Here is a 23,358-nt window from a genome sequence, read left to right as displayed (position 1 = left end):
CCTTACTTTGAAGTAAGGCAAATCCATCTGAGGTAGCAAGCTGAATAGAGCCCACCCTGATATCCCTCAGAACAGTCTCCCCTACTCCACTGAAGATGCAGAAAACAAAGCAAAGGCACAGCAAAGAGTATTACCAGAAGACCAAATTTACTTTTCAGGTTTATATCATCTCTCCATTTTATATTCACACTCTTTAGTTTCAGGTTGTATCTTACACAAATTAAACTTTATGTCACTTTTACTTAAAAAAATTAAAAAAAAAATTAAAGGAAATGGAATATAAAAAGATTAATTGTATTGCAAGAATGAATGACAGCAAGTTATATTTTCTGACTTATTAGCATTTTGCTAATAATTTTTAGAAGCATTTTAGAGATTGAGATATCTGTTACTTACAAATAGCCACACACATGCAACATTAACAACACCAGTACTGAAAGTCCAAATACCTACCTTTTATTCACTGAAAAGAAATCCATCAGTTCTTTTCTGAGACACTCCACAAGTATGTGAGATGTTTCTTTTTCAGTTTCTAGGAAGTACCCAGTCCATGCTCTTCACAGCCAAAAGTCTCAGTAATACACTGCAGGTCATACTTTGGCACATTCAGTGAACTAAAGCTGAGACTGACGGAAGACAACAGCTAAGCAAATAATACTGCTTCAGTCTGATTTCTTCTCATGAGTTGGCGATGCCATTATCAGCTCCATATAAAGATATCTAGTCCCCATGTTTTCAGCACCTTGTCTTTTCTTTAAAGCAGTTCTTCTACAAGGGTATTTCATCCTTTGGTGTGTTTCACTTGAAAAAAAGGGCTTCTTGATGCCTTAAAGTGGCTTAGCTTTAGTCTAGGTGTAAATCACCATATTCATACTTGCACACCTGCTCCAGTGGTTTTTAAAACACACTTTTGGAACAGACTTTACTTTTAAACACTGCATCATAAGTTTTACTTATTTCTTCTATCTACAGACTTTTCTCTGATTATAATTAGTGTCCTTCATAGCTCTTAAGAGAAACGTGTTTTCTCCACATTAAAGCTTTGTCAACATAATCATGAAAATGGAACAGCTGCTCCACAGTTGCTTACACTGCCTTGATCACAACCAAAGATTGCTTATAATGGGAAAGCACAACTTCTTTTAAGCATTTGTCTTGACTTTCTAGCAATACAAGCCAGACCTACAGCCTTTTCCTTATACCACAGTGACAAACATCTAAATTCAGAGATGTTACGCTCCTTGCATTCAGACTTAGAATTCTAAGTTCTCATGCTTCTAGGACTGGAGTCAAAGAATTTCCTAATTAGCTATAACAATAAATAAGCAAACAAATGTAACTTTTTACTTTGAGTTTATTTATAAAGACACAGAAAGTGAAATACAAGTCGGGTGGTTGGTTGACTGCGGGTTTTTTGGAAATGACTTGCCACCATTACAGCCACAGTAGAGATATTTAACACACTGCAACAGTCCCGTCTCCTCAGGTAACAGAGTGCAATGTCTGCTTCACTGGAAAAGAAAAAGCAGCAGCATAATAGATGAAAAGGTAATTATGGAAACTGATGTGATGTCAAGCTATTAAGTATTATCAAATAGATGTCTTCTCAGCTTCAACACACTAACTATACGAGACTGCTTTAATCCATAGCTATAAAAACAAAACCGCAGACCACAAAGCTTAACAGCCTTTCCTGCCTCTCCATACAGCCTACGAAATATTTCCATTGCGCTTGCATCCAGATAAACGCAACTAAAGGAACTGCTTGTTGGAATGGAATTCTTAAAGCTGATGTCAGTATCATACTTCATATTTCCGTTTTCCCAAACTACTACAGCCTTTTTCAGTTATGCTTATCAACTGGGGAAAAATACCCAAACAAACCAAGGCAAAACGACAACAAAACCCTAAAAAGAATTATTTAAAGGGAAAAAAAAAATATCATATCTCATCTCATTATGATAATGCATTAAATGTAAAAGTAGGTCATTCGCTTTCTTTATGCACATTTCCTCGGTTATTCTTGTTCTGAACATAATGTGTTTTACTAATATTTAATACTAAACAATAACTTACATTCAAACACGTTACTTAGTGTCGAGCCAATTCTAGAGAACACTAAATAGCACAGAAATTGAAGATCTTAAGCCAACAACCCCCTAAGCTTTAAGGGAAATAGGTGTTGATTTACAGCAAGGATGAAAGAAAGGTGTAATTTCTCTTCTCCCTTCACACCCCATTTCAGTGCTGGCCCATGATCCTGCAAAGCAAGAAACCAGTGAAACAACAAATGCCTCTTCCCAACATGGACTTGACTCTTGCCCCACTCCAGTTTTACGGTTTGTGGATTCTTTGACCCTGTGTCAGTCAGCAATACTGGAAACATCCATGGCAGTGCTGTAGCAAGGACAGTGCTCTTCCTGGATATGGGGACAGCAGTTACAGACTTTGTGGAAGAGATAGGGATTGTTTACCTCATTGCTTTGAGGAATATTTAGACATGGATATCAGTCAAGAAACTTCCCAATAGTAAAGCACCTGATGTCCAAGTGTATTTTTTTTCTAGTACTTAAAAGTTTGCTGAAATGAAAAGCTTAATTTTTCAAAACAAGATAAATCCATTTTTATGCAATTTTCTGCCTCTTGTTTGGAAATACAGCAATTCTGCCATAGGAAAAAGAAATTTTAAACTTTGAGTTTTCCAAAATATTCCCATAAAAGTTGGGAAAGAAAAAAACAATACCTCACTACGCAAACATTCACAATGTCATTTTTCTTTTTGAGACACACCCTAATATTTATTCATCAACATAATAAACATTTTTTACTTTTTTCCCCACATACGCATCCACAGATTCCTTTATATGTGCTTTATAGCTTACCCCACTCTATTAGGAACTGACAGAAAATATGGGAAAGAACAATATGCTTATTTGTGGACATAAGTAATTTGCTTAATTTTATTCATTTACTGAACCATAAGCTTGATGGTATCCCAATGCTTTATTTAAACAAGAAGACAGTCAGGAGGAGACAAACCAGCCTCCTATGGCTACTTGTAAGTAACATTATTACTAGTTTTGTTACCGTCATTAGAATCTATTTCAAGGCAACACTTGGAGCTCCAGCAAGGACTTAGCTAGCTCCTGAGGGATCAGGCAAAAAGGTCTGCTCCTCTCTCAGAAAGTTTACAGTGGTATCAGTGAAAATACTAAGTAATCTGCTACAGATTGGGAATTAATACACTGAAACCTGCCCTTTTCATTGCCCATAATCTTCAACTCTGATGCACATTTCCCAGGGCTCCAAATGCAGTCATCTTCCTGCATAACATTAAACAATATCTGAAACAACACTGACTGACCACTCATACGAGGTCAAAACTGGGTCCAGCTTCTCACCCAGAAGGAAAGAAAAGGTCTCTTTCACATTCTCCAATTAGGACTTAAAGGACTGTGAAACTGCTCAGTAACAACATCCCAACAACTGAATGAGGCCCTAATCCAAGCCTTAATTCAGGCATTTCAGGGCTGTGTTGGATGATGGCCCAAAAAGCAGCAAACAACGAATTGTTAATTTTTATTTGTTGTTTCTCCAGCTTAAAAGCGTGTGCATTATGGGAGTTTCGCCTACCCCCAAATTACAGCCTGGCAGTTAGGGAATATTTCCAGAGTTATGGATGTACTTTATATGCAAGGTAAGCATTAGTAAGGATAACATTTTAATTACACCACTGCTAACTGTGGTTAGCATTAGCTACACACGCCACAACAAACAGATCAGCACCACACTGGAAACCCTCCAATCATTATACATACATTATGATTTTACAGACAATAGGGGAAAAAAAGAAACTAAAACATGTGGCACACCTGGTCTCTGGATAATGTTGCAGACCTTTGGCTTGTGTAAGTTATTCCACTGAAGTAATGGAAGCACTGTAATCTACACCAGATGAAGATCCATTCCAAGGTCTGCCTCTTCCAAATAGAAATATCATGGCAGTATGTCAAACGATCTGACTTGACAGTGCATTTTTTCATGCATTAGTTACCAGAGCATGACACTGCAAAGGAAAAATATACTGCAAATATTCTATGTTGAAAAATAGCCCCAAAGAATCCTCTACAGACGTAACCAGTTTCACTACTGCTCAACTAAGCCTTTCAGAAAAGTTCTGGTTGGGAGTTGGCTTCAAACACAGAATCTAGAAAATCAGAAAACCCAGACTGGTGTTGGCTTTTCTGGGGGGTGGAGGGCTGGGTGTGTTAGCTTATAGTGTGGGTTTTGCAAGGGGTGGTTCTTTAAGGCAATAAGGTAAACTCCTCTCCACTAGAAGCATCATGTTCCAATCTCCCCAGTTAATGTGTACTGGGAGTCCCATTTTTACAACTCCATCTACCCTGTCAATAGCCAACAATCCTTGGGTTAATCTAGTGCCAAAAACAATGTTACTGTATTTTCTCTTAGCCAGAAGATAGTAGTCTAGAAAGAACCAAGGACACAGAAGCAGAACTGAAATTAGATATCACACCATCCTGTCCCCCAAATTAATAATCATACCAAAAACATTATAACTTTATATTATCACAATTCAAATACAGCTTTTGACAGATGTTTAATTACTGAAAAATTCTACCAAGGGACAGTATCTGAGAATGTAAGCTTTAAATAATTTTTTCCAAATAAACCAAGATGATCCTAAACTGCCAGTTTTATTCTGATCTCAGAAAGTTCAATGTAGCCTATTACATAGATGGATGAAAGCAGACCCCCCCATAGGTTTTTAATCCTAGCTATGCTGGGATAAGGTTTTGCACTCGGAGCACACAGGGAATTGTTTGCAACATATATCGATGACCTTCTCCAACTGAGTTCTGATTTAGAAAAGGGACTTTTCAACTGTCTCCGCATGTCCAACTGTGGGGCTTTGGTCAAGATCCAAAACTCCAGGCTTGTTTAATAAGAAGATTCCAGGCAGTCCAGAGCTGACCCTGGCCAGTCGCACTGGAGCTCCAGCTTGCTGACGTGGAGGAGGAATACTGTGCAGGGGACTGAGTAGGTCCAGATGCTTCTTCTCTCTTCAGAAAGAAAATTACAATCCAAAGAAGAGGAGCGTGGCACAGCCAGCTTCATAAGCTAGGAACTTTCATGATCTGTTTGAATATATTCACATGTACATTTTTAACTCTAACAGAGACGTAGCTTGTTTCTGGAACATACACTTGATAACGGCTGAGTTGCAGGGCCTAAGGGAATACGAGGGGCTGAATGATTTCATTTCCCCTAAGCTAAGGCAGCTGGCAAACATAGGTATGGCTTGCTGCTTTTTTTGCTTTTATTGTTATGAATTGTGTGGCTAATTGATGACAGGTTGCCTAGAGCCTGGGACAGACCTCCTGCATGAAAGATGGAGTAAACAAATGGTGGCTCGCCTTTATTTCACTGGTTCTGTGCTGATTCCTGGAATAGTAGATTGGCTTAGCATTTAAAGGTACCAGGCTAAAAGAAGAGAGCAGGCTCATTACATAGAGGCAGCTCGGATGCCACTCTTGAATCAGTAACAGCGCCTGGTTCCCAGCACTGGCTCCAGGCACAATCTCTTCAGGTGAAAGGGGTTTTGGCTTCCAATACATTTTCCTAAGACCATTTCCAAGGTCTGAATTTACATTATATACTGCAGACCAGAGGAAAAATAAATAAAAACATGTGAGCCTCCTGAATTAAAAAATTCAGTCCTCATTTTCTCAGCCAAATTTTTTCTTGTGCAAATAAACCTGTTAGTACCTTGTTCAAATACAGTGTTTATTACCCCAGTTATACACAAAACCTGCACAGGTGTCTCTCCCTCAAGATATTTCAACGCCTACTATATGAAAAGTATTTCCACTACATGTAGAATATCTAAGGTTGTTAGTTCAGTGCTAAGTTGTACAAGAATAAAATGGAATTAAGTCTCCATTTCACAATCAGCTTGGTTGTGAGAGTAAGATTCCATGGTTCTAAGCAGTAATTTTAAATTAATCACATAGTTTACTTTCATGCTAATCTAGCAAGGATAACAAGAAAACTGGTCATGTTTATTCAGTATGGAAATCTACTCAATCTTAATTAAGGACCATTAATCAATCGTGCACCTCCTAATTGTTTGTTCCACAAATGGGAATCAGTACATATTAAATAAACCAATTCTCCCTTTTTACCACTGAAGCCATACACCTACAATGAAAAGAACTGTGGAGCAAATGAGAAATTAAGAATTTGGGAATTCCCAGTTTGAATCAATGCTGGAAGGTGACCACCAGGGACGGAGCTGAGGCACAGAGGGGTGAGTGCAAGGAAGGAGCAAGAACACAACAATTCCTGTTGATCTTGCTCGCAGCAAGGAAAGCTGGCATGAGAAATGAAGAAATAAATGTCTTAAGTCAAATAAAAGTGAATTCCCTGCCCAAAATGTGTTTCTCACCCTCAGACGGGTGCAGCTCAGCAGTAGGCCTGTCCATTGAATGCAAGTCCAAATGCTGCTCCACTGCCCTACCATACCCAGGAAAGAAACTGCACCTTCTGAAGTCTCCTATTGCCCTGCCCTTAACCAAGGGATGAGCAGCAGGCTCACAATCGAGCCTGGAGCAGGCAGGAGATGTTTACAGATATACAGAGCAATGAATTCCTTGATTGACAGAACTAAAAATATTGAAGAATAAATTCATTTTGTGCTAATATTCCTATAATTGGAAAATGAACATTACTGTAAAGGTATTAAAGAGCTCCATAAGGTCATTCCTATTGTTAAGATTATTTCTAACCAAAATATAGAAACAGTCAACCTCACAGCAGATACAGATTAGATGTTTCTTCCATGACACAGAATTGAGGGAAGGCACAGCAGAGGGTATAACTAACCATACATTTCCCATAAACAGCTATGTAATTTCAACATAACTGCACTGTAAGCACTATAAAATCCTTCCATGAAGTATATTTTCTATGCACACCTCCTTGTTATGGTTGGCTAAATTTATGTAATTATGTACAGTTTGAGGTCAATATGGAAAACAGGCCTCATTCATTACTGGCAAAATCTTTCCAAAAAAGAATACACCCTGAGGAGTTCAGTGATCAGGCACAAAGGCAGAAAAGCCAACAGTAAGGTACAAAGCTTGTGATTACTTCATTAAAAACATAATTACTCTTCAGAATATCTCAAAGGCAGTAAGTTAAATCCCACATGCGGATCTGGTAATAAACAATGAAAATGCAGAATAGCATCCATGTAAACCTGGTAACAGAAGGATCTTCTTCCAAAGAGCACTGCATATGAAAAGGTGTTGCAGTCTTTTGTAAGACATCCTCCTGCTATACAATTAAACATTCCTGTTGTAAGGCAGGTGTCTACAGCTCACTGTGAAACATCCTTATCCAGGATAAGGTGGTCACTGTGAATATATCAGTAGGCTGATTACTGCCTACTGTGCAAATAAATCACTAGGCTGATTACTGAGTGCTCTTCATCAGTATCCAAAGGGAATATTCAGAATCAGCAGACAACTGGATATAGATGCTTCACCACTCTATGCTTCCATTACCCTACCTATGAGCAGTGCAACATCCTTAACACATGAAGAACTTAGGCATAATGCATTGGTATGTAGACTCTTTCGGAAGCTGATGCCTTTTTACTATGGTGTAACAATATTATCTTTTCAAAATAATATAGAAATAACATCCATTTCAAAGACCAACTAATACAGCAATATTAAAATATAATTAAGGAGGCATTTTAATAGACCTCGAGAAAAATTTCTCTACAACTTTGTTTCCTGTTTTAAAGCTCTGTTAGTGCTTGAAGAACAAAAAGGTTATTGCTGCCTTGAAATTGAGAATCTCACAGATCAGAAGAGCTTGTAATACTGATCCACTCTATAGGAGCTAAGACTATGCTTTACATAGGCTCCAAAACTTGGACCACAAACACCTGGAAGTCCTGATATTTTCTTCTTTAATTTCTAATGAACATAGGCAACACACTACACTGAGTGGAAAACTTTCCTACACAACCAAGAACTAATTAATTTCAGGAAATTTATGGACTATTCACAGGTTATAGAAGTAGAGAATTCAAACGGATGGTAAATCAGAGGAATACTCCTTAATCAAAAATTAAAGTCAGTTTGGATAAAAGGCAGTTGTAATATATTAAGTGTTTTCTACTCTCTGTTCTGTTGTTCTTATACAATATTCTTATACAGCCTAACATACGTAACGGCCTATTCAAAGCTTCACCAAATCTTTCCATTTTACTAGATAAGGGATGTCCATGCTCAGACCAAACAGTACATGTTAGTGTCTCTTAACACGTTAGCATACTGTTAACTGTTAACAGTACATGTTAGACTAGTCATGTTTCTTTCTGCAGAAAGTTTCTCTTAGTAACAACCATCTGTAGCACTGGTGCAACATATGACTTGAGCTTCAATTCATATATGACACACCAGAAACATCACAGGCTACAAAACCCTGAATTTTCTAAGTCTGTCAGACTATTCATAATACAGCAGTGCATGTATTAACACAAGTGCTGGAAAACTCAGTATGCATTTAGTTAGACTGAAAGCAAAAACACTGCCCTTCGGGCATTTTACATGAAGACAATTCCATTTCCAAGACTGGAGCTGCCTGGTAGCAGGCTACTACATGTTTCCCACAGGATGGGAAGAGAAAGGTGAAAATAAAAGAAAAAACAAAAAAGTAGCATAAGCTAGAACAGATTAAAAAAAAGCATTTTGAGGTACACTCTGTGTTCTTCAGTAGTACATCTATCGACAGGGATAATGGTTAGATCTGCAGTGTCTCCAAGCCTCAAATCTACTACTGGTCCATGAAAATGTATAGCAGAACTCTACACAAAGAATGGCACATGCCTACATCACCCTTAGGAACAAGGGCTATGTTTAGTTCATTAAGACTTGAAAGAAACATTTAAGATGCTAGACTGTGCTGCATGGCACAAAAATATTAATATAGTTGCTGTAATTGTATAGCATCTGTAATGACCTAAAAGTTATAGAGCAGTCGCTTTTTCTTTTTAGTATCTATATTCCTGAACTTTGCTATTCCTAATTAAACAGAACATATTAGCTATGTTTTATCAGTGTGACAGAGGCTATTGTCTGCCGCACCATATGCAATTTCTGTTATTAAACTTGCCTTAACCAGAGCTCTGTGACACCATTTGTTGTTGCCTTCTCAGAGCAAGGTTAGCAGTACTAGAAGCACTGGTTTTATTGAACACATGAAGGGACAAGAGAAGCTTCTCCTCCATCAGCTCTGAAATCATTTGCCAAATCCCCATCTTGCTTATATTAGATAACTCCTGGGGAAAGAAACAAAACAAAACCCACAAATCCCAACAAAACCTGTCAAAATGTACACACACACAAAAAACCCCCTCACCTTTTACCTACTGAGACAAGCACTAAGAAAACCAGGCCTAGGCAAGACCTAGCCTCAAATTTCAGGTTTTTAGATGCCAAAAGGGCTCACATTGATTAGCCATTTGTCCTGCCTGTGACAAAATGTCCTAAAGCTCACTCTGCTACTTTAATAAAGTTATAAATCAATGCTGTCTGCAAAAGCAGGAACAGCAGAGTCCTCGTATTTCCATTTCATTGTGAACTGCAATACATTGTATAAATGGAAATTCTAATTCTTGCAAACTTCAAGGAGGAATTTCAGTCTTTCAGTCTCCATAAGGCAGGAGATAAAAAAAAGAGAAAAGACTGCATGCACAGGTACATACACATGAACAAGATGGGGAGTTAATTTAGCCATCTTATAAAGAAATAAAATCCAGTTCAGTGGGTTGGGGGTGAGGGATAATTCTGATTTCTATTTTCTTGTGACCAAATGTATACAGTGGTAGTTATAATAAACAAACTCGTTTTTTTAAAAGTATACCCTTTTGTTAAACCAGCCCCAAATCTGTGGTTTTAAAGGAAACAACTGAAAGTCAGAAGATGATTCATTCCATTAATCCTAACCAGATTCAATTTTATATGATTATACTGGGAGATAACAGGGATCCACTAAAGCCATACCTTTTTTCTTGTGTGAGGGAAGAAATGAGAGAACAAACTAGAGAATGGCTTTTACACATGCACTTAAGACAGCTTATACTTACACTGTAATTCATTATAACTGCTGCACAGTGTCTCACAGCTCTGTCCAAGAAAAATGCCCTTCAGTAACTATTTGATGAAGCTATACTCTCCTGATCCTAAAAGTGTCCCAGGTAATCTGAGTATCAGTGGCTAGTAAGTCCAGATAAAAATACCATCCAACACCACATACTTTCACTTCAATTTGTCATCTTTCAGCCTATAGACCACTTTTATCTCAAAAGCAATGATGTATTTTAGCTTTTTCAGAAGTTGTACCATTTAACCCATGGGTTAAGTAGACTTCAAAGTAAACTGCAAACAACAAAACAAGCAAAATGTGTTACTCCTCTTCACAAGAGAACTCTACTTGCCGAGCAGTACCAATGAAGAAATTGGGGCTTTGAAAACAGGGAATTTGGATGCCGACATGAAAAGCAGCAGGATCTTGCTCTCTCGCATGGTATTTTGAAATGTATACATGTCATCAATTGCTCAGTTGTGATTTCTGTCCCAGTAAGAGAAAGGCAGCGAACTGTCATGCCAGAAAGTTTCTTCTCATGGCATTGAGTCAACACTCACTGACATTTATAGGACTTAGACTAAGCCACAGCTGTGTCCTGTTACAAAACAGGACCTTAGGAGCCTTCCAGGCACAGTCACATTCTCTCCTACTACTATTGCTTCAGCACAAGGCTCCTGAAGCCTTACTCTGGGCAGAGCTAGAGGTTAGGATGTCACACACACCAAACCTCAAGTCACTATCCAGATTAGGCATGCTTAATTTGGTCCCAAACTTAAATGTTTACTGAATATTTTGTAGCTTTCACCCAAGGTTTACCAGGAATTCGTCTATCACCCTAAGCTCACTGATTGCCTTTAGAACCTGGAAAGCCTTATGTTGCTGCTTCTTCTGTACTGGCACACAAGGACCTTTTCTACATCAGTTTTGAGCTCAGAGCAAGCTCAAACCAAAGCCACTGAGATTCCCCTGACCTGCCCTGAAACCAGAAATTGGGCTGTGTTTGTGTACTGATGTGTACTCACGACTGGAAGCAACCTTCAGTCAAAACCAAATGAATTTGTGCAAAATGACAGCACAACTCAGCATAGCTTCATCTGGGGGATGATTACAAGAAGTCTGCATAGCTCCAATACTCCAGTGATGATAGATTTTAAAAACACTGCTTATATGAAAATAATCTCTATCTGCACTTAGCGTTTTTCAGTATAACTGAGAAATGATTTCTAAGGTAACTTTTATTATTACATGTAACTCACTGCTACATCATTTTTCTTCATTCTTCAGATTAATAGACCCTGGTGTTTATTGCCTTTTTAAAAATGAAAAACTGAAATAATTACAGTTTTCTTTCATGAAGGGACAAACAAACTAGGTATAAGTCATCTCATTACAAGAAATAAGGCTATTCATGTGCTTAAAGTAAGGTTCTAAAGTACTGTCTTGAATGGAAGACTTAAATCACCAAATATTTACTTTCTGTGTTCATTACTTTCAAACACAAAATAAACTGCCCATCTTGCCCAGTGCCTGTAAAACAGACAAATTCCATCCTGCAGAAGTTTCCTAGGAAACCAGAGAAGGCTCAAAGAAACACAGAACAGCTGGAAAAAGAAAAAAAATACTGACGTGCTCCATAACCCTCAATTTTAAAACCATGAGAAAGATACTACTAACAAAAATTAGAGCAGCACAATCCACACTGGTTGGCCCTTACACTCTTCGTAAAGGCAAACGTGCAGCCTGAAGGGATCAAGATTTAACTCTTCTCTCCCCATCATCCCACCCTGCCCCAAAAAATACAACTGAAAAAGGCAAGAAATGTGAACATTTTGATAGAATGTGGTAAAGCTGTGGAGTTTTGGTCTGTACACTTAGAGGATGGCCAACCCCTCAGAGAGGTGGGCTTACTGAAACCTAAGAGCAAGCAACATTTACTGCCTGCAGATTTCTTTGCAGAGGAGCTAGATTCCACTTCTGAAACTTCTGAAGCTATTCAACATGAAAATCCATGCAACTCAAGAAATGTATTATTAGCACGATGACTCAATATGTATATTACAGTAGTACCCTAAGGCTCCATTTGAGACCAAGGATGCTTTGTGTTCAGCACTGCACAAATTCATAGGAAGGCCCTGTGCTTTACAGTAACAACATAAAATCAAAGCATGCCCAAGCCACTCAATCTCAGTGTCCAGATAAACTTTTCTAACACCACAGTAAACATTTCAACAAAATAAAAAAAGGGAAAAAAAAAAAAAAAAAGAGAAAAAAGGAAAAACAGGTAAAGAACAATTTACCTAACTTCAGTCTTAATTTCTGAAGTAGGCTTCAGTCATCAGTATAATTCTAAGATTCAGTGCTGTCACAGCAGCCATAATGTTGTGTTGGCTCTTCCTTTCCCACATGGCTCCATTTTCCATGTTATGCTTTGCTTGCTGCCAGGCTTGATGCTTTTTACATCAGGTTCTTCCCTTCCTTTGTTACCAACACATGTTCCAGTATTTTCTGACTCTTGCCAAAGCAAGCATTGAAACATCTGGAAGTCATCCTCCATTACTTTCACCAGTGAGATGCATCTGCCTTGCAATGTATTTCCCATACAGTGGGAATGTCTGACATATATAAAATGTCAAGTTTTAAGACGTGTGTGTATATACCTTTAGAATGCACTACATATATCTAACACTTTATATATTACACTACTCTAAAATTTAACATGCAGTAAGTTAACACACATGAATTTCTTTCAGAAATTTAAGTATGCATACTTTACAGCCCAAAACATTCCTGATTTGGGAGAGCTCTAAATTACAGATATTTAAAATCAATATGGTGCAATATGTTACATTCAGCATTTATTATTTTTCTAGTGCATGGAATTTGAAATGAAATATATTACTTTTTCCCCCTAAGTTTCCTCGGCTAGGGGAACAAAAAAAAACCACATTTAATGAACAAGATGACATTTCAGATGTGAAACTGGGAGTCTTTTGTATGATCTGCCTGTAATGATGACATCAAAGTGCTAGGATTTGAATACTAGGTCTATGAGACTCTTAGCTGTGTCTTCAGAAGCTGTTGCCATATGCATTCCCCTTCACTACTCAGAACAACTCAAGTGTTTTTTAAAGGTTCTCTTTTATATAATGTAGGATGGGTAACAAATTAGATGCTGTGTGTTGGAAGATACAAAGTATGCATAATGCAACAACTCTGTCTTGTAAGCCCTTTGACAAAACTTTTGCTTTAATGCCTCACAAGCCTAAGGAAACCCCGTCAAGGCTGATAATGTGAAAATCTCTTGCATGTTGCACAGAGCCAAGGGCTCCTCAAAAGGTACAAGCTCCCCCTCACACCCAATGCCGCTCTGGAAGTTCCTGCCCCTCTTTCCTGTATATTTCTTTACAAAGTCCTACTACATGACGAAGAATAGCATCCTTAGTTTTAGCTCCCTCTCTGTTGTTACCACCACTTTAGCCTACAGTTTTTAAACATAATTCTCTTCCTGGTATTTCTTACCCGTATTTTTACACAGATGGCAAGTACTTAATTCCTCATTCTCATCTGCAAATTTCATTAAAAACTTGTTTCTTTCCTGAACTAGATTACAGAAGACTGATTGTGAAACCATGAGATTTCATCCCCAATAAGGATTCATTACTCCTAATCATGTTCCTGTATTTATTTTTCCCACCTCTCATAACAGCAACATTCAAGCCAATACTAACTTTAAGATTTCAGGAAAGAGTGAACCAAATGCTTTACTAGCAGTCAAATGTTTTTACATCAACATAGCATTAAGCCATCAAACAACAGCTTTTCAAAATTATTGGTGGGGGAACTCTGTAATGTTTTTCCTCTGTAACAACTGCTATGTAATTTATAATTCAACAATACACGCAAAGAATGATGCTAAAATTCTCCCTTAAATGACAGAGATGCTACCATCTGCAAGTCTGATCCTGAAAATATTTCCGAAAGATCTGTTCATATCTCCAAAGACCTAAAGTTTAATAGATTTTCAAACTTCTTGATGAATAAATCATGAATAATTTATTATAATAAATTACCTTTCCTTGTAGAAATAATACCTGACAGCTAAAGACACCTTCAGGCAGATCAGTATCAGCAGCCATGCTGTTAGGCAATTTTAAGCCAGGACAACCCCAGAACCATACCATCTTTTGCAAGCTAGAGCCCTCAATGGTTAATCTCAGCTTTGCTTGGATTTAGTTGGCAGGCTTCTACATGCCTGATCACAGCCACACAGCGAATGCTCTCCTTTCTTGACATTCATTTCTTGTGCAAAGCATCACCACCACTGGGACAGAGACACATGTGAACATAAGTGATGTTTTGTGATGTGAAGAGAAATTTAATTTAGGGTAGCTAGATACCACTACAGTAGCACTGATGGCTTAAACATAATCATATATTCTATCCATATATCCATATTCCAAGAGATTTCAGCTACTTATCTCAACAATGTGCCATGGGATGCTGTTGTCCAATCAATGAACCTGTGAGGCTCAGTATTTGGAAAACTTAAGACACTGCAGCTGAGGGGAAAAAACACAACACTTTAAGATAGGCAGAAAATAAGACAAAAGTAATTATCATAGGATAGCAATCATTACATATTACATCACATTTTCATCGGATCAAAAGATTTGGTAGAACCCTGTAAAGAAAATATTTAGTGAACAGCTGAGTGGAAAACAAGCCATCGAGAACACACAGCTTCTGTTAACTGCTTCTGCTTTAATTTTTTCCTTAAACATTTTTTCTTGACCTACTGGGACATTTAACAAGACAGAAAACGGAACAGAAAATTATTAAATACCAATCAAGGTCTTCCATGATTTCTTGGAAGAGAAAGGACTGTTTTAAACAAAACCCTCAGCGCAACCTCTGAGGTTTATTCTTGTAATACAGCTAACCAAGAAGAGGTAACAGTTTTCAAATGAGGAACAATTTATTCCTGGCTTTTAGCTTGTATTTCATTAACACGTTAACATGCTGTATTAATCTTGGAACAATTGGGCCAGGACAGACTCATGATGATACCTTTTATCTCCCCCCTTAATCTTTTCCTGCACTACAACATCATTGTGTCTTTAATCCTTCACTTCAGATGGTCAGCATGCGGGAGGACGCTGGCAAGCATTTCATGACCGAAGAGTATTTGGAGAAGATACTGTACAGACCTTCTCAGCCAGACATCTACTGCACAGCAGGGAACAGGCCTCAGTGAGACAGTTTACTCTTCTGTTCCTACTCTAAATGAGTTCATGTCCAAAACTCTGAATTCCTGCCAGCAGTATCAGAGTCGCTGCTTGTGTTTCTGTCCAGCCACATTATCCAAAGAACAGGGGCACAGAGATTCAAATTAATTCTTTAGTCCTCCCATGCTACCATTACATAGTCCAAAGGCTATAAATGAAAACAAGCAAAGACACAAAACACTGTGGAATTTTTCCAGAATAAACCCAACTCCATTATATCATTCTCCCAACTGCACAATTTACACAAAGCTGCAGAAAAATACAAATTCTCCAAAACTCCAATCGACTTTCAGCTGGCAGCAGCATGGCCAAGGAACAACCTTAGACCAGCTCTCCAAAGACAAGACCTGTCTTCAGCAGCTTATAAAACCAGAATCCCAAGGATCTGCATTGAATAGAGATTCCCTGTACAGAGAGCATCCCACCGCTGGCCCTCTGACAATCGTTCTTAGTCTTCGTGCTTATATAACACATGACCTTCCCGCAGCAAAAGCGGGTGAGATAGTGGGATAATGGAATTGGTTCTCACTACAAGAATAAAGGCCAGCACAGCAGGCTATGAAAAATGTATGTTGCTTACTAAGAAGATAATTGTAAGCTACGGTTTGGATATTTTAATTGCCACAGCACCAAGGGCTTATCAGCATCCAGAGCTTCCTACATGCTATTCTTTTCATAACCATAAATCAACCTAGAAAATATGAATTTATAGACCAAATTGGTATGACACTTCCTTTGGACAGTAGCACTCTTTTATTCTTTCTGGTAGTTCAGCAACACCCCTAACTCTTCAAATTTCTCAGAATTTAAGTCAGGAAAAGCACAAATTGCAGAACATAATCTGTGATAAAAACTGTAGAGAAAAGGTATAAATTGTGCACAAATACATTGATTAAAGATGTAAACAGTACACAATGTTACCTGATGTACCTCTCAAAGTGTTGTGTGACTTATAAGCCATTTTTCTCCAGCTTTAAAGTACCTGCTTTCTTAAGTAACTGAAGAAGACTTACTTTATACTACTAGAAGAAACACATTTTCTTCATTCCCTTCTCATTATGCTTTCAATTAATGCATCAGACATTCCAGTTCAAATTACACCCAACCTTCCTCATGTGATGGACTCAGCAAAGCTTTCGAAGGGCAGTTTAACAAGGTAGGTCTGTCGCAGCCTGAGATTTGAGACAGCGAGCGCAACAATCTTTCCTTGCGCTCTGAAAGTTCAAACTCCAAGAAGTCTTGGTCAAAAAAATTGAATTCCAAGTTAATCTGATTAATATATTCATTTTACTCTAAAAGTTACTTGGTTTTGCCCTGTGCATTAGATTAATAATAGGTTCTATTGTCTATAAAATAAGCTGAAGTGCAAACGCAGTCTCTCATCTCCAGCCCAAGTGAGAATCCATTGGACTGGCACTTTGATTTACTCTAAGAATAATTTTCAAGGAAAAAAACCCAACTATATCACCAGGACTGTACACAAAAATGTGCAGGGTCACAAAGACAAACATGGGTGAAACAATCAGTGTACATATAAGGACAGACCACATGTCTCCAGCTGGAATTTCCACTATTTTTTCATTCTTACTTTATTGGGTTTTGGCATTGAGTTCATTGCCTTTCTCTCTATATGGAAAAATACTTGCACACAGGCCATGAACATCTGCGCAGTTTTTCTAAAGGATCATAGCGTTACATGAAGGTCTGCCTTTGGAATTTCTGCCTCCCCACACGTACACACAAGAATCCCTGTGTTTCTTTTCTCACAAAACACCAAAAACCGAATAATGTGGCAAGATGAACAGTTCTAATTCTAACCACAGAAATATCATATAAATTCCTTTTAACCCAGATAGAAATAGTAAATACCACTTAAACAGCAGGAGCTGTTCCTAAGCAGGGTTTTGGTGGACAGTTGTTTTTAATGAAAATGTCTAAAGAGTTAAACAAATTAAAAAGGCCTATTTTTATGTCAATATACACTACTGTTAAACGGGACCAATCCTGCAATGTTTTACATGAACATATGAACCCAATAGAACGTTATCATACTGAAAAAAGCTGCAAAGATGAAAGGACTTTACCGAGAAATGAAGTGTGAGCATGCCAAAACATGAATGAGAGCATGAAATGACCATTTGGTTTCTATGGGAATAATCTATATTTGTAAACATTGTGGGGAAAAAAATGCCTGCACTAACAACCACAGCATGCAATTATTCTTCAACCACAAAGTATGTTCTAAAAAAACCCAAGCTAACGTGGACAGTTTAACATGACCCTCAGTTCTATGCATTCCATGATTTTGAGCAGAAGTTTGCTCAATCTGAGCAGGAGGATTCTTCTTGAGAGCTGTTCTTGTGGAAATTTCTGTATAGAGTCTCTTTCCCACACTTTTACAGGCAGGGAAAGCAACCACAAATATTCTAAAGTCATGAGTCAGTCCCCAAAGAACTGTGACATTTTTTTCTAATACATAATTGATTCTCATTTTCTGCTTCTTTAGAGCTATAATCATTTATACTTTCAAGTTATTTGCTATGAATAGACACACAAACTGATACCTATGTGCATGCACACACACATTCATGTTTTCTCACTAAGAAAACAGAGGTACACATGCAAGTGAATGATCTTGAGATCTAGAACTTTGTGGGGAATAATTAAGTACAGGAGAACCAGTTGCTCAGGCCCAGTCAGCATCAGTTTATGAAGGGCAGGTTACTGCCCGACTTAACCCAATCTTCTCTAGCAAGGTGATCCACTTAGTGGATGAAAGGAAGGCTACATATTTTGTCTACCTAGACTTTAGTAAAGACTTATATATATAAAGACCATTTCCCACAGCAATATCCTGGAGAAAACAGCTGCTCATGGCTTGGATGGGAACACTCTTCACTGGGCAAAAAACTGGCTGAATGGCCAGGCCTAAAGAGTGGTGGTGAGTGGAGTTAGATCCAGCTGGTAGCCAGTCACAAGTAATATTCCCCAGGGCTCAGTACTGGGACCAGTTTTATTTAATACCTTTATCAATGATCTGGAGAGGGGACCGAGTGCACCCTTAGTAAGTTTGCAGATGACACCAAGGTGGCTGGGAGTTTTGGTCTGCCAAAGGACAGAAAGGCTCTGTAGAGGGATCTGAATGGGCTGGATCAATGGGCTGAGGCCAGTTGTAGGAGTTTCAACAAGGATAAGGGCCAGGTCCTTCACTTGGACCACAACAACCCCATGCAACCCTTCAGGCTCGGGAAGAGTGGCTGGAAAGCTGCCCAGTGGAAAAGGACCTAGGAGTGTTGGTCAACAGCCTGCAGAACATGAGCCATCATGTTTAGCTGACACATGAGTTTGCCCACAGGTGGGAAAGAAGGCCAACAGCACCCAGGCTTATATGAGACATAGTGTGGCCGGCAGGACTAGTGAAGTGATCGTCCCCCTATATTCAGCACCAGTGAGCCTGCAGCTTGAATACTGTGTTAAGTTCTGGGTCCCTCACTACAAAAGAGAAATTGAGATGCTGGAGAGTGTCCAGAGAAGAAACAGGAAGCTAGTGAAGGGTCTAGAGAACAAGTCTTGTGAGGAGCAGCTGAAGGAACTGAGGTTGTTTGACTGGAAAAAAGGAGGCTCAGGGGAGACCTTATCACTCTGTAAAACCATCTGAAAGGAGGTTGTAGTGAGGTGGGTGTCAGTCTCTTCTTCCAAGAAATGAGCAATGGGACAAGAGCAAACAGTCTCAAGTTGCTCAAGGGAGGTTTACATTGGGTATTAAGAAAAACTTCTTCATTGAGAGGGTTGTCAAGCACAGGAACAGGCTGCCCAGAGAGGTGGCTGAATTACCATCCCTGGAGGTACTTAAAAGAGGTGTAGATGTGGTGCTTAGGGACATGGTTTAGTGGTGGATTTGGCAATGCTAGGTTAATGGTTAAACTCAATTTTAAAAGGTGTTTTCCAACTTAAACTTCCCTCAATAATTCCCTTACCTCCTCATAGCTACAGAGGACTTTCCCGTGACATCATATTCCCCACAGTGACAAAACTGCAATGTAGTAACCTCTCTTCTCCCTAAAGATAATGTCTCTAATATTAGTGAGGGATAATGGATATATTTAATAGCCTCCATGTAATCATGTGAGCTGTTTCTGTCTCCTTTAAGGCCAATTAATTCTCTTCCCTTTGCATGGTCTCCAGACAAAGTGAAAGACCTCAAGAAATCAAAGGTGGCAAAGAGGATCATTAATTCAAATTGAATGACTATTGTTTGGTTTTGTTTGCCCACACTGTCAAACAAGACAGAATTAGATACTTTTAAATCAATACCAGAGCTCACACAGATCTGAGCTAAAGTATGACTAACACCACAGGAGTGGAACAGGGAAGGATAAATCACCACAAAATTCAGAGACAAGGATGTGTTGCAGAAACTGAGGAGAACCTAAAGGTAAGTATAGGATTGCAGCGAGAAATGCAGGAGATGGTGGCAATGGACCATCACTGCCATGCTCATGTGGAATTTGCACAGACAAATCCTCTCAAATGAAGCAACTCCTACAATTTCAGCTTTGAGTCAAGTTTTCCATTGAAGGTATGTGTCTAAGTTTTCTTTAACTTTTTGAAGAATCACATTTACACTCACAAGTGGATGGTAAAGTGGATCCAGAAGCATGCACTGCTTCTGTAAGTACTTTCCTCTACCCTGAATCCTAAGGAAAGAAGAAAGATTATACACTGTGTGGAAATCCTTACACCAAAGGTTCAGGGCTTCCAAGCATTCCATGCTTATACAGCACAATCTCAGCCATCTCCTGGGCACTTTTTGGCCCCACTGCATTTCTAAACTAGTCTGGGCCCCTACACAGAAATTAAAACCAGGATCTTTTACTCTTTCTAGGATTTTGCAGTGCTGACTTTATTCCTAAATAGCTTTTAAATAGGCACATTTTAAACAGCTAGTCTCAAAATTACCAATTTTGTTGTGCTAGGTTTGAAAGTGTCTGGTTTTTCCACAGTTTTATGTGCGTTTTAAGTGTGAATACTACATAGCACAACCAGCCAAGTGCTCTTGAGCAAAACAGATCAATGTGCAAAGGTTCCAAGAGAGGAAAAAAAAAATGAATACAGAAACTGGCATTTCTTAAAAGCACAGCAATGGTAAGTGCCAAAAAAAAAAAAAAACAAAAAAAAAAACCAAAAAAAAAAAACAAAAAAAAAAAAAAAAAAACAAAAAAAAAACCAAAAAAAAAAAAAAAAACCAAAAAAACCACAAAACAAAACAGTTGAAGTATTGCAATTCTTTCTCTTTTTTTTTTTTTTTTTTTTTTTAACCATTTTGGCTGATTATATTCAACTTATCAATATCACTCATCCTTAATGTGATAAACTCTGTAACATACTTCTGCAAACACTATTTATTCCACTGGGGCTGAGGTTAGCAACAAGTATTTAACCTTTCTGCTTTTTACCAGCCATGAGAAATGGCTGGTAAAGCATTGTAGCATTGTTTCCGCAGAGACCTCCAATATTTGTTTATCACAGCACCTATATTCAAGTGACAAATTTAACCAACTGAATGGACCATGGGAAGCAGCCGTACAGGCAGAATCACCTGCACAGTGATACAGTGTACAATGATGTTAAACCTGTGCATAAGTACTAAACCCAAGACAAACTAATGGTAAAAACCTGCCGATGCTGCAGCACTTGTGGGCTTTATTCAGGAACTAAAAAACCAGAAACCCCTTTTTGAGGCAATTAAACCAGACCAATGTGCAGGATGTACCCTCTCCTCCTACCTCACTGTGCACCATCCCTCACAACTCACTCAAGTAGCTTTGGGATTTGGTGGGGGTTTTTAACACAATGAACACTGGAGAAATGAGCCTCATCATATGTATGGTAGACAAAAGCTATTACACTCTGAAACAGCAACATCAGTAAGTGAAGTAAGTGCAAACAGATGTTACTAATTTATTACTAATGTATTTTGCTCTTTGCCTTACCATGTACCTCTCAGTTTCCTCAGCCAGAAGCATATGGGGAGTACATCCCAGAAGGTGTTGCTACATTATTGGCTCATCCCATAATGTCCATAATAGCACAAACTGGTAAATGACACTTAATAACCTCACTGAAATATCACTTGTTTTTCTAACAGAAGAAAAGTGATCATTTTTGCTAAATGGATAACAAAAAACAAAGTCAATGTTTCCATAACTGTTGTCTTTGGTAGTACACGTAACTGAAAAATGCATAATATATGCTTCCCTTTATGGCAAGTGTATGAATTACACTCCCAAGGTTACACGAAGTGCCTCCTCTGTGGGACTCCTTACACAGCTGTGCATAGTCAGGACACAAGTAGAACACGAGTTTCAGAGTTACTGCATTGGTTTATTCATCAGGCTTTGACTCCTCCTCACTTGCTGCTTACGGCCAGAGAAGTTCAGTTACAAAAAAAGAAAAAAAAAAAAAACCAAAAAAACCCACACAACCATCCAAACTCTTGAAAATACGCAATAATTGCAAACTGTATTGCAGGGTAAAGCACTAGTGTCTATTGGGCATTATTTGCAAAAGAAGGCAGCGTTACACAGGAGAAGCCTAGGAAGTACGTTGGGAGCACAACAGCCACCGCCCAATCCCGTAGCCAGGCTGCTCGCACTGCAAGAAGGCGACAGTCCCAGCGCATTCTCCTCACCATCACTCTCAACCCACTAAATGATGTTAAATCAAAGCGGCTCTCAAGCAGCCACAGAGAGCTCAGGCTGCGGCGACAGGTACGCCGCTCGCCAGCCCTCCTGCGCTCCCTGAGCTCGCCGCGGACCGCCGCGGCCCCAGGGAGCCCTCCCGGCACCCCCGCCAACACGGGGCGGGGAGGGAGACAGAGAGGGAACGGGACGAGAAGGGAAAGGGGAGAATAACACAAGAAAAGTTAGAAAAGAAGCAGAAAGGAGAAAGGGAAATGCACGTTTCCGTACTTCTCTAAAACAAAGAATGGGATAAAGCCGATGTAGTTTAGCGCAAACGGCTCCGCCCTGCGAGGCTTCTGCGTTCAGTCCTCCCCGGCTCTCCCAACGGCCCCGCAGCCCGCCCTCAGCCCCATCCCGAGCGCCTTCTTTTGTTGCGAACGTCCCGGTCGCCACGGCCGCCATCCGCGCCCCAAACCCGGCTCCCAAAGCCTGCCTCGCACAGCCCCGGCTCCCAAAGCCTCCCTCTGCCTCCGATCAGAAGCACAACGCACAAACCTCTCTGCCCCCTGCTCAGTATATAAAAGTCTTGTTCCTCCTGTACCGCATAGGTTTTCCATTTCACCTACTATCCAGATCGCACATGAAGCACATTGAGCGCTACGAGTGGGAATTATTGCCGGGATTTTTTTTCAGAAGGGGGAGTGAAACTCACCACCGTCGTATTCTTCCTCTTCTTGTGCTTTTATGGTTACAAATCGGCCTAATAAAGCAGCCAGGATGAAAAAAGTTCTCGTTTGTACCCAGACTGCCATCATGCCTTGGTATCAGGCATGTATCCTTCTGGGCAGCAAAAAGTGGAGAAACGTGAGATTATTTTAGCACCATGAAGCCAGCCGGGGAGTGTTTCTGCCGTTCAGCATCAGTTCCAGGACAAAGTCTGCCAGCACTCTTTTTCAGCACCAGCTCCAGCGCAGTCTGCAAACACTCCTTTCAGGGAATGCAGCTTTAAATAGGAAGAATGCTGCCTCCACTCCTCTTCCTGCCCCTTTTCAGCTCGTTCAGGCTCCTAATCATCCACTCTCTGACAAGCAGCAGCCTGATTGATGGTAAAGAACTGAATCAGAGCTGACTTCGCTCTTCCTTGAACTTTTCTCTTTACAAGTACACTTGCAGGGTACTTTCCTGCTGCTGTGTAGTGCATGTGCTGT

At 39.3% G+C, this 23,358-nt stretch overlaps 1 protein-coding gene across 1 annotated transcript in view; it reads right to left on the bottom strand.

Moving 5' to 3' along the window:
- The window catches only part of COL5A2 (collagen type V alpha 2 chain), a 114,389-nt gene extending 91,275 nt beyond the window's left edge, over positions 1-23,114 (bottom strand). The window contains exon 1 of the mRNA XM_080622052.1: positions 22,863-23,114. Coding sequence (XP_080478178.1) covers positions 22,863-22,965 — 103 coding nt within the window. The 5' untranslated portion in view covers positions 22,966-23,114. The remainder of the gene's footprint in view (positions 1-22,862) is intronic.
- Between the last annotated feature and the right edge of the window lie 244 nt (positions 23,115-23,358).

This window comes from Psittacula echo (assembly GCF_963264785.1).
Source record: "Psittacula echo genome assembly, chromosome: 6".
NCBI classification, from domain to species: Eukaryota; Metazoa; Chordata; class Aves; order Psittaciformes; family Psittacidae; genus Psittacula; species Psittacula echo.
This window is presented reverse-complemented; position numbering and strand designations above follow the sequence as displayed.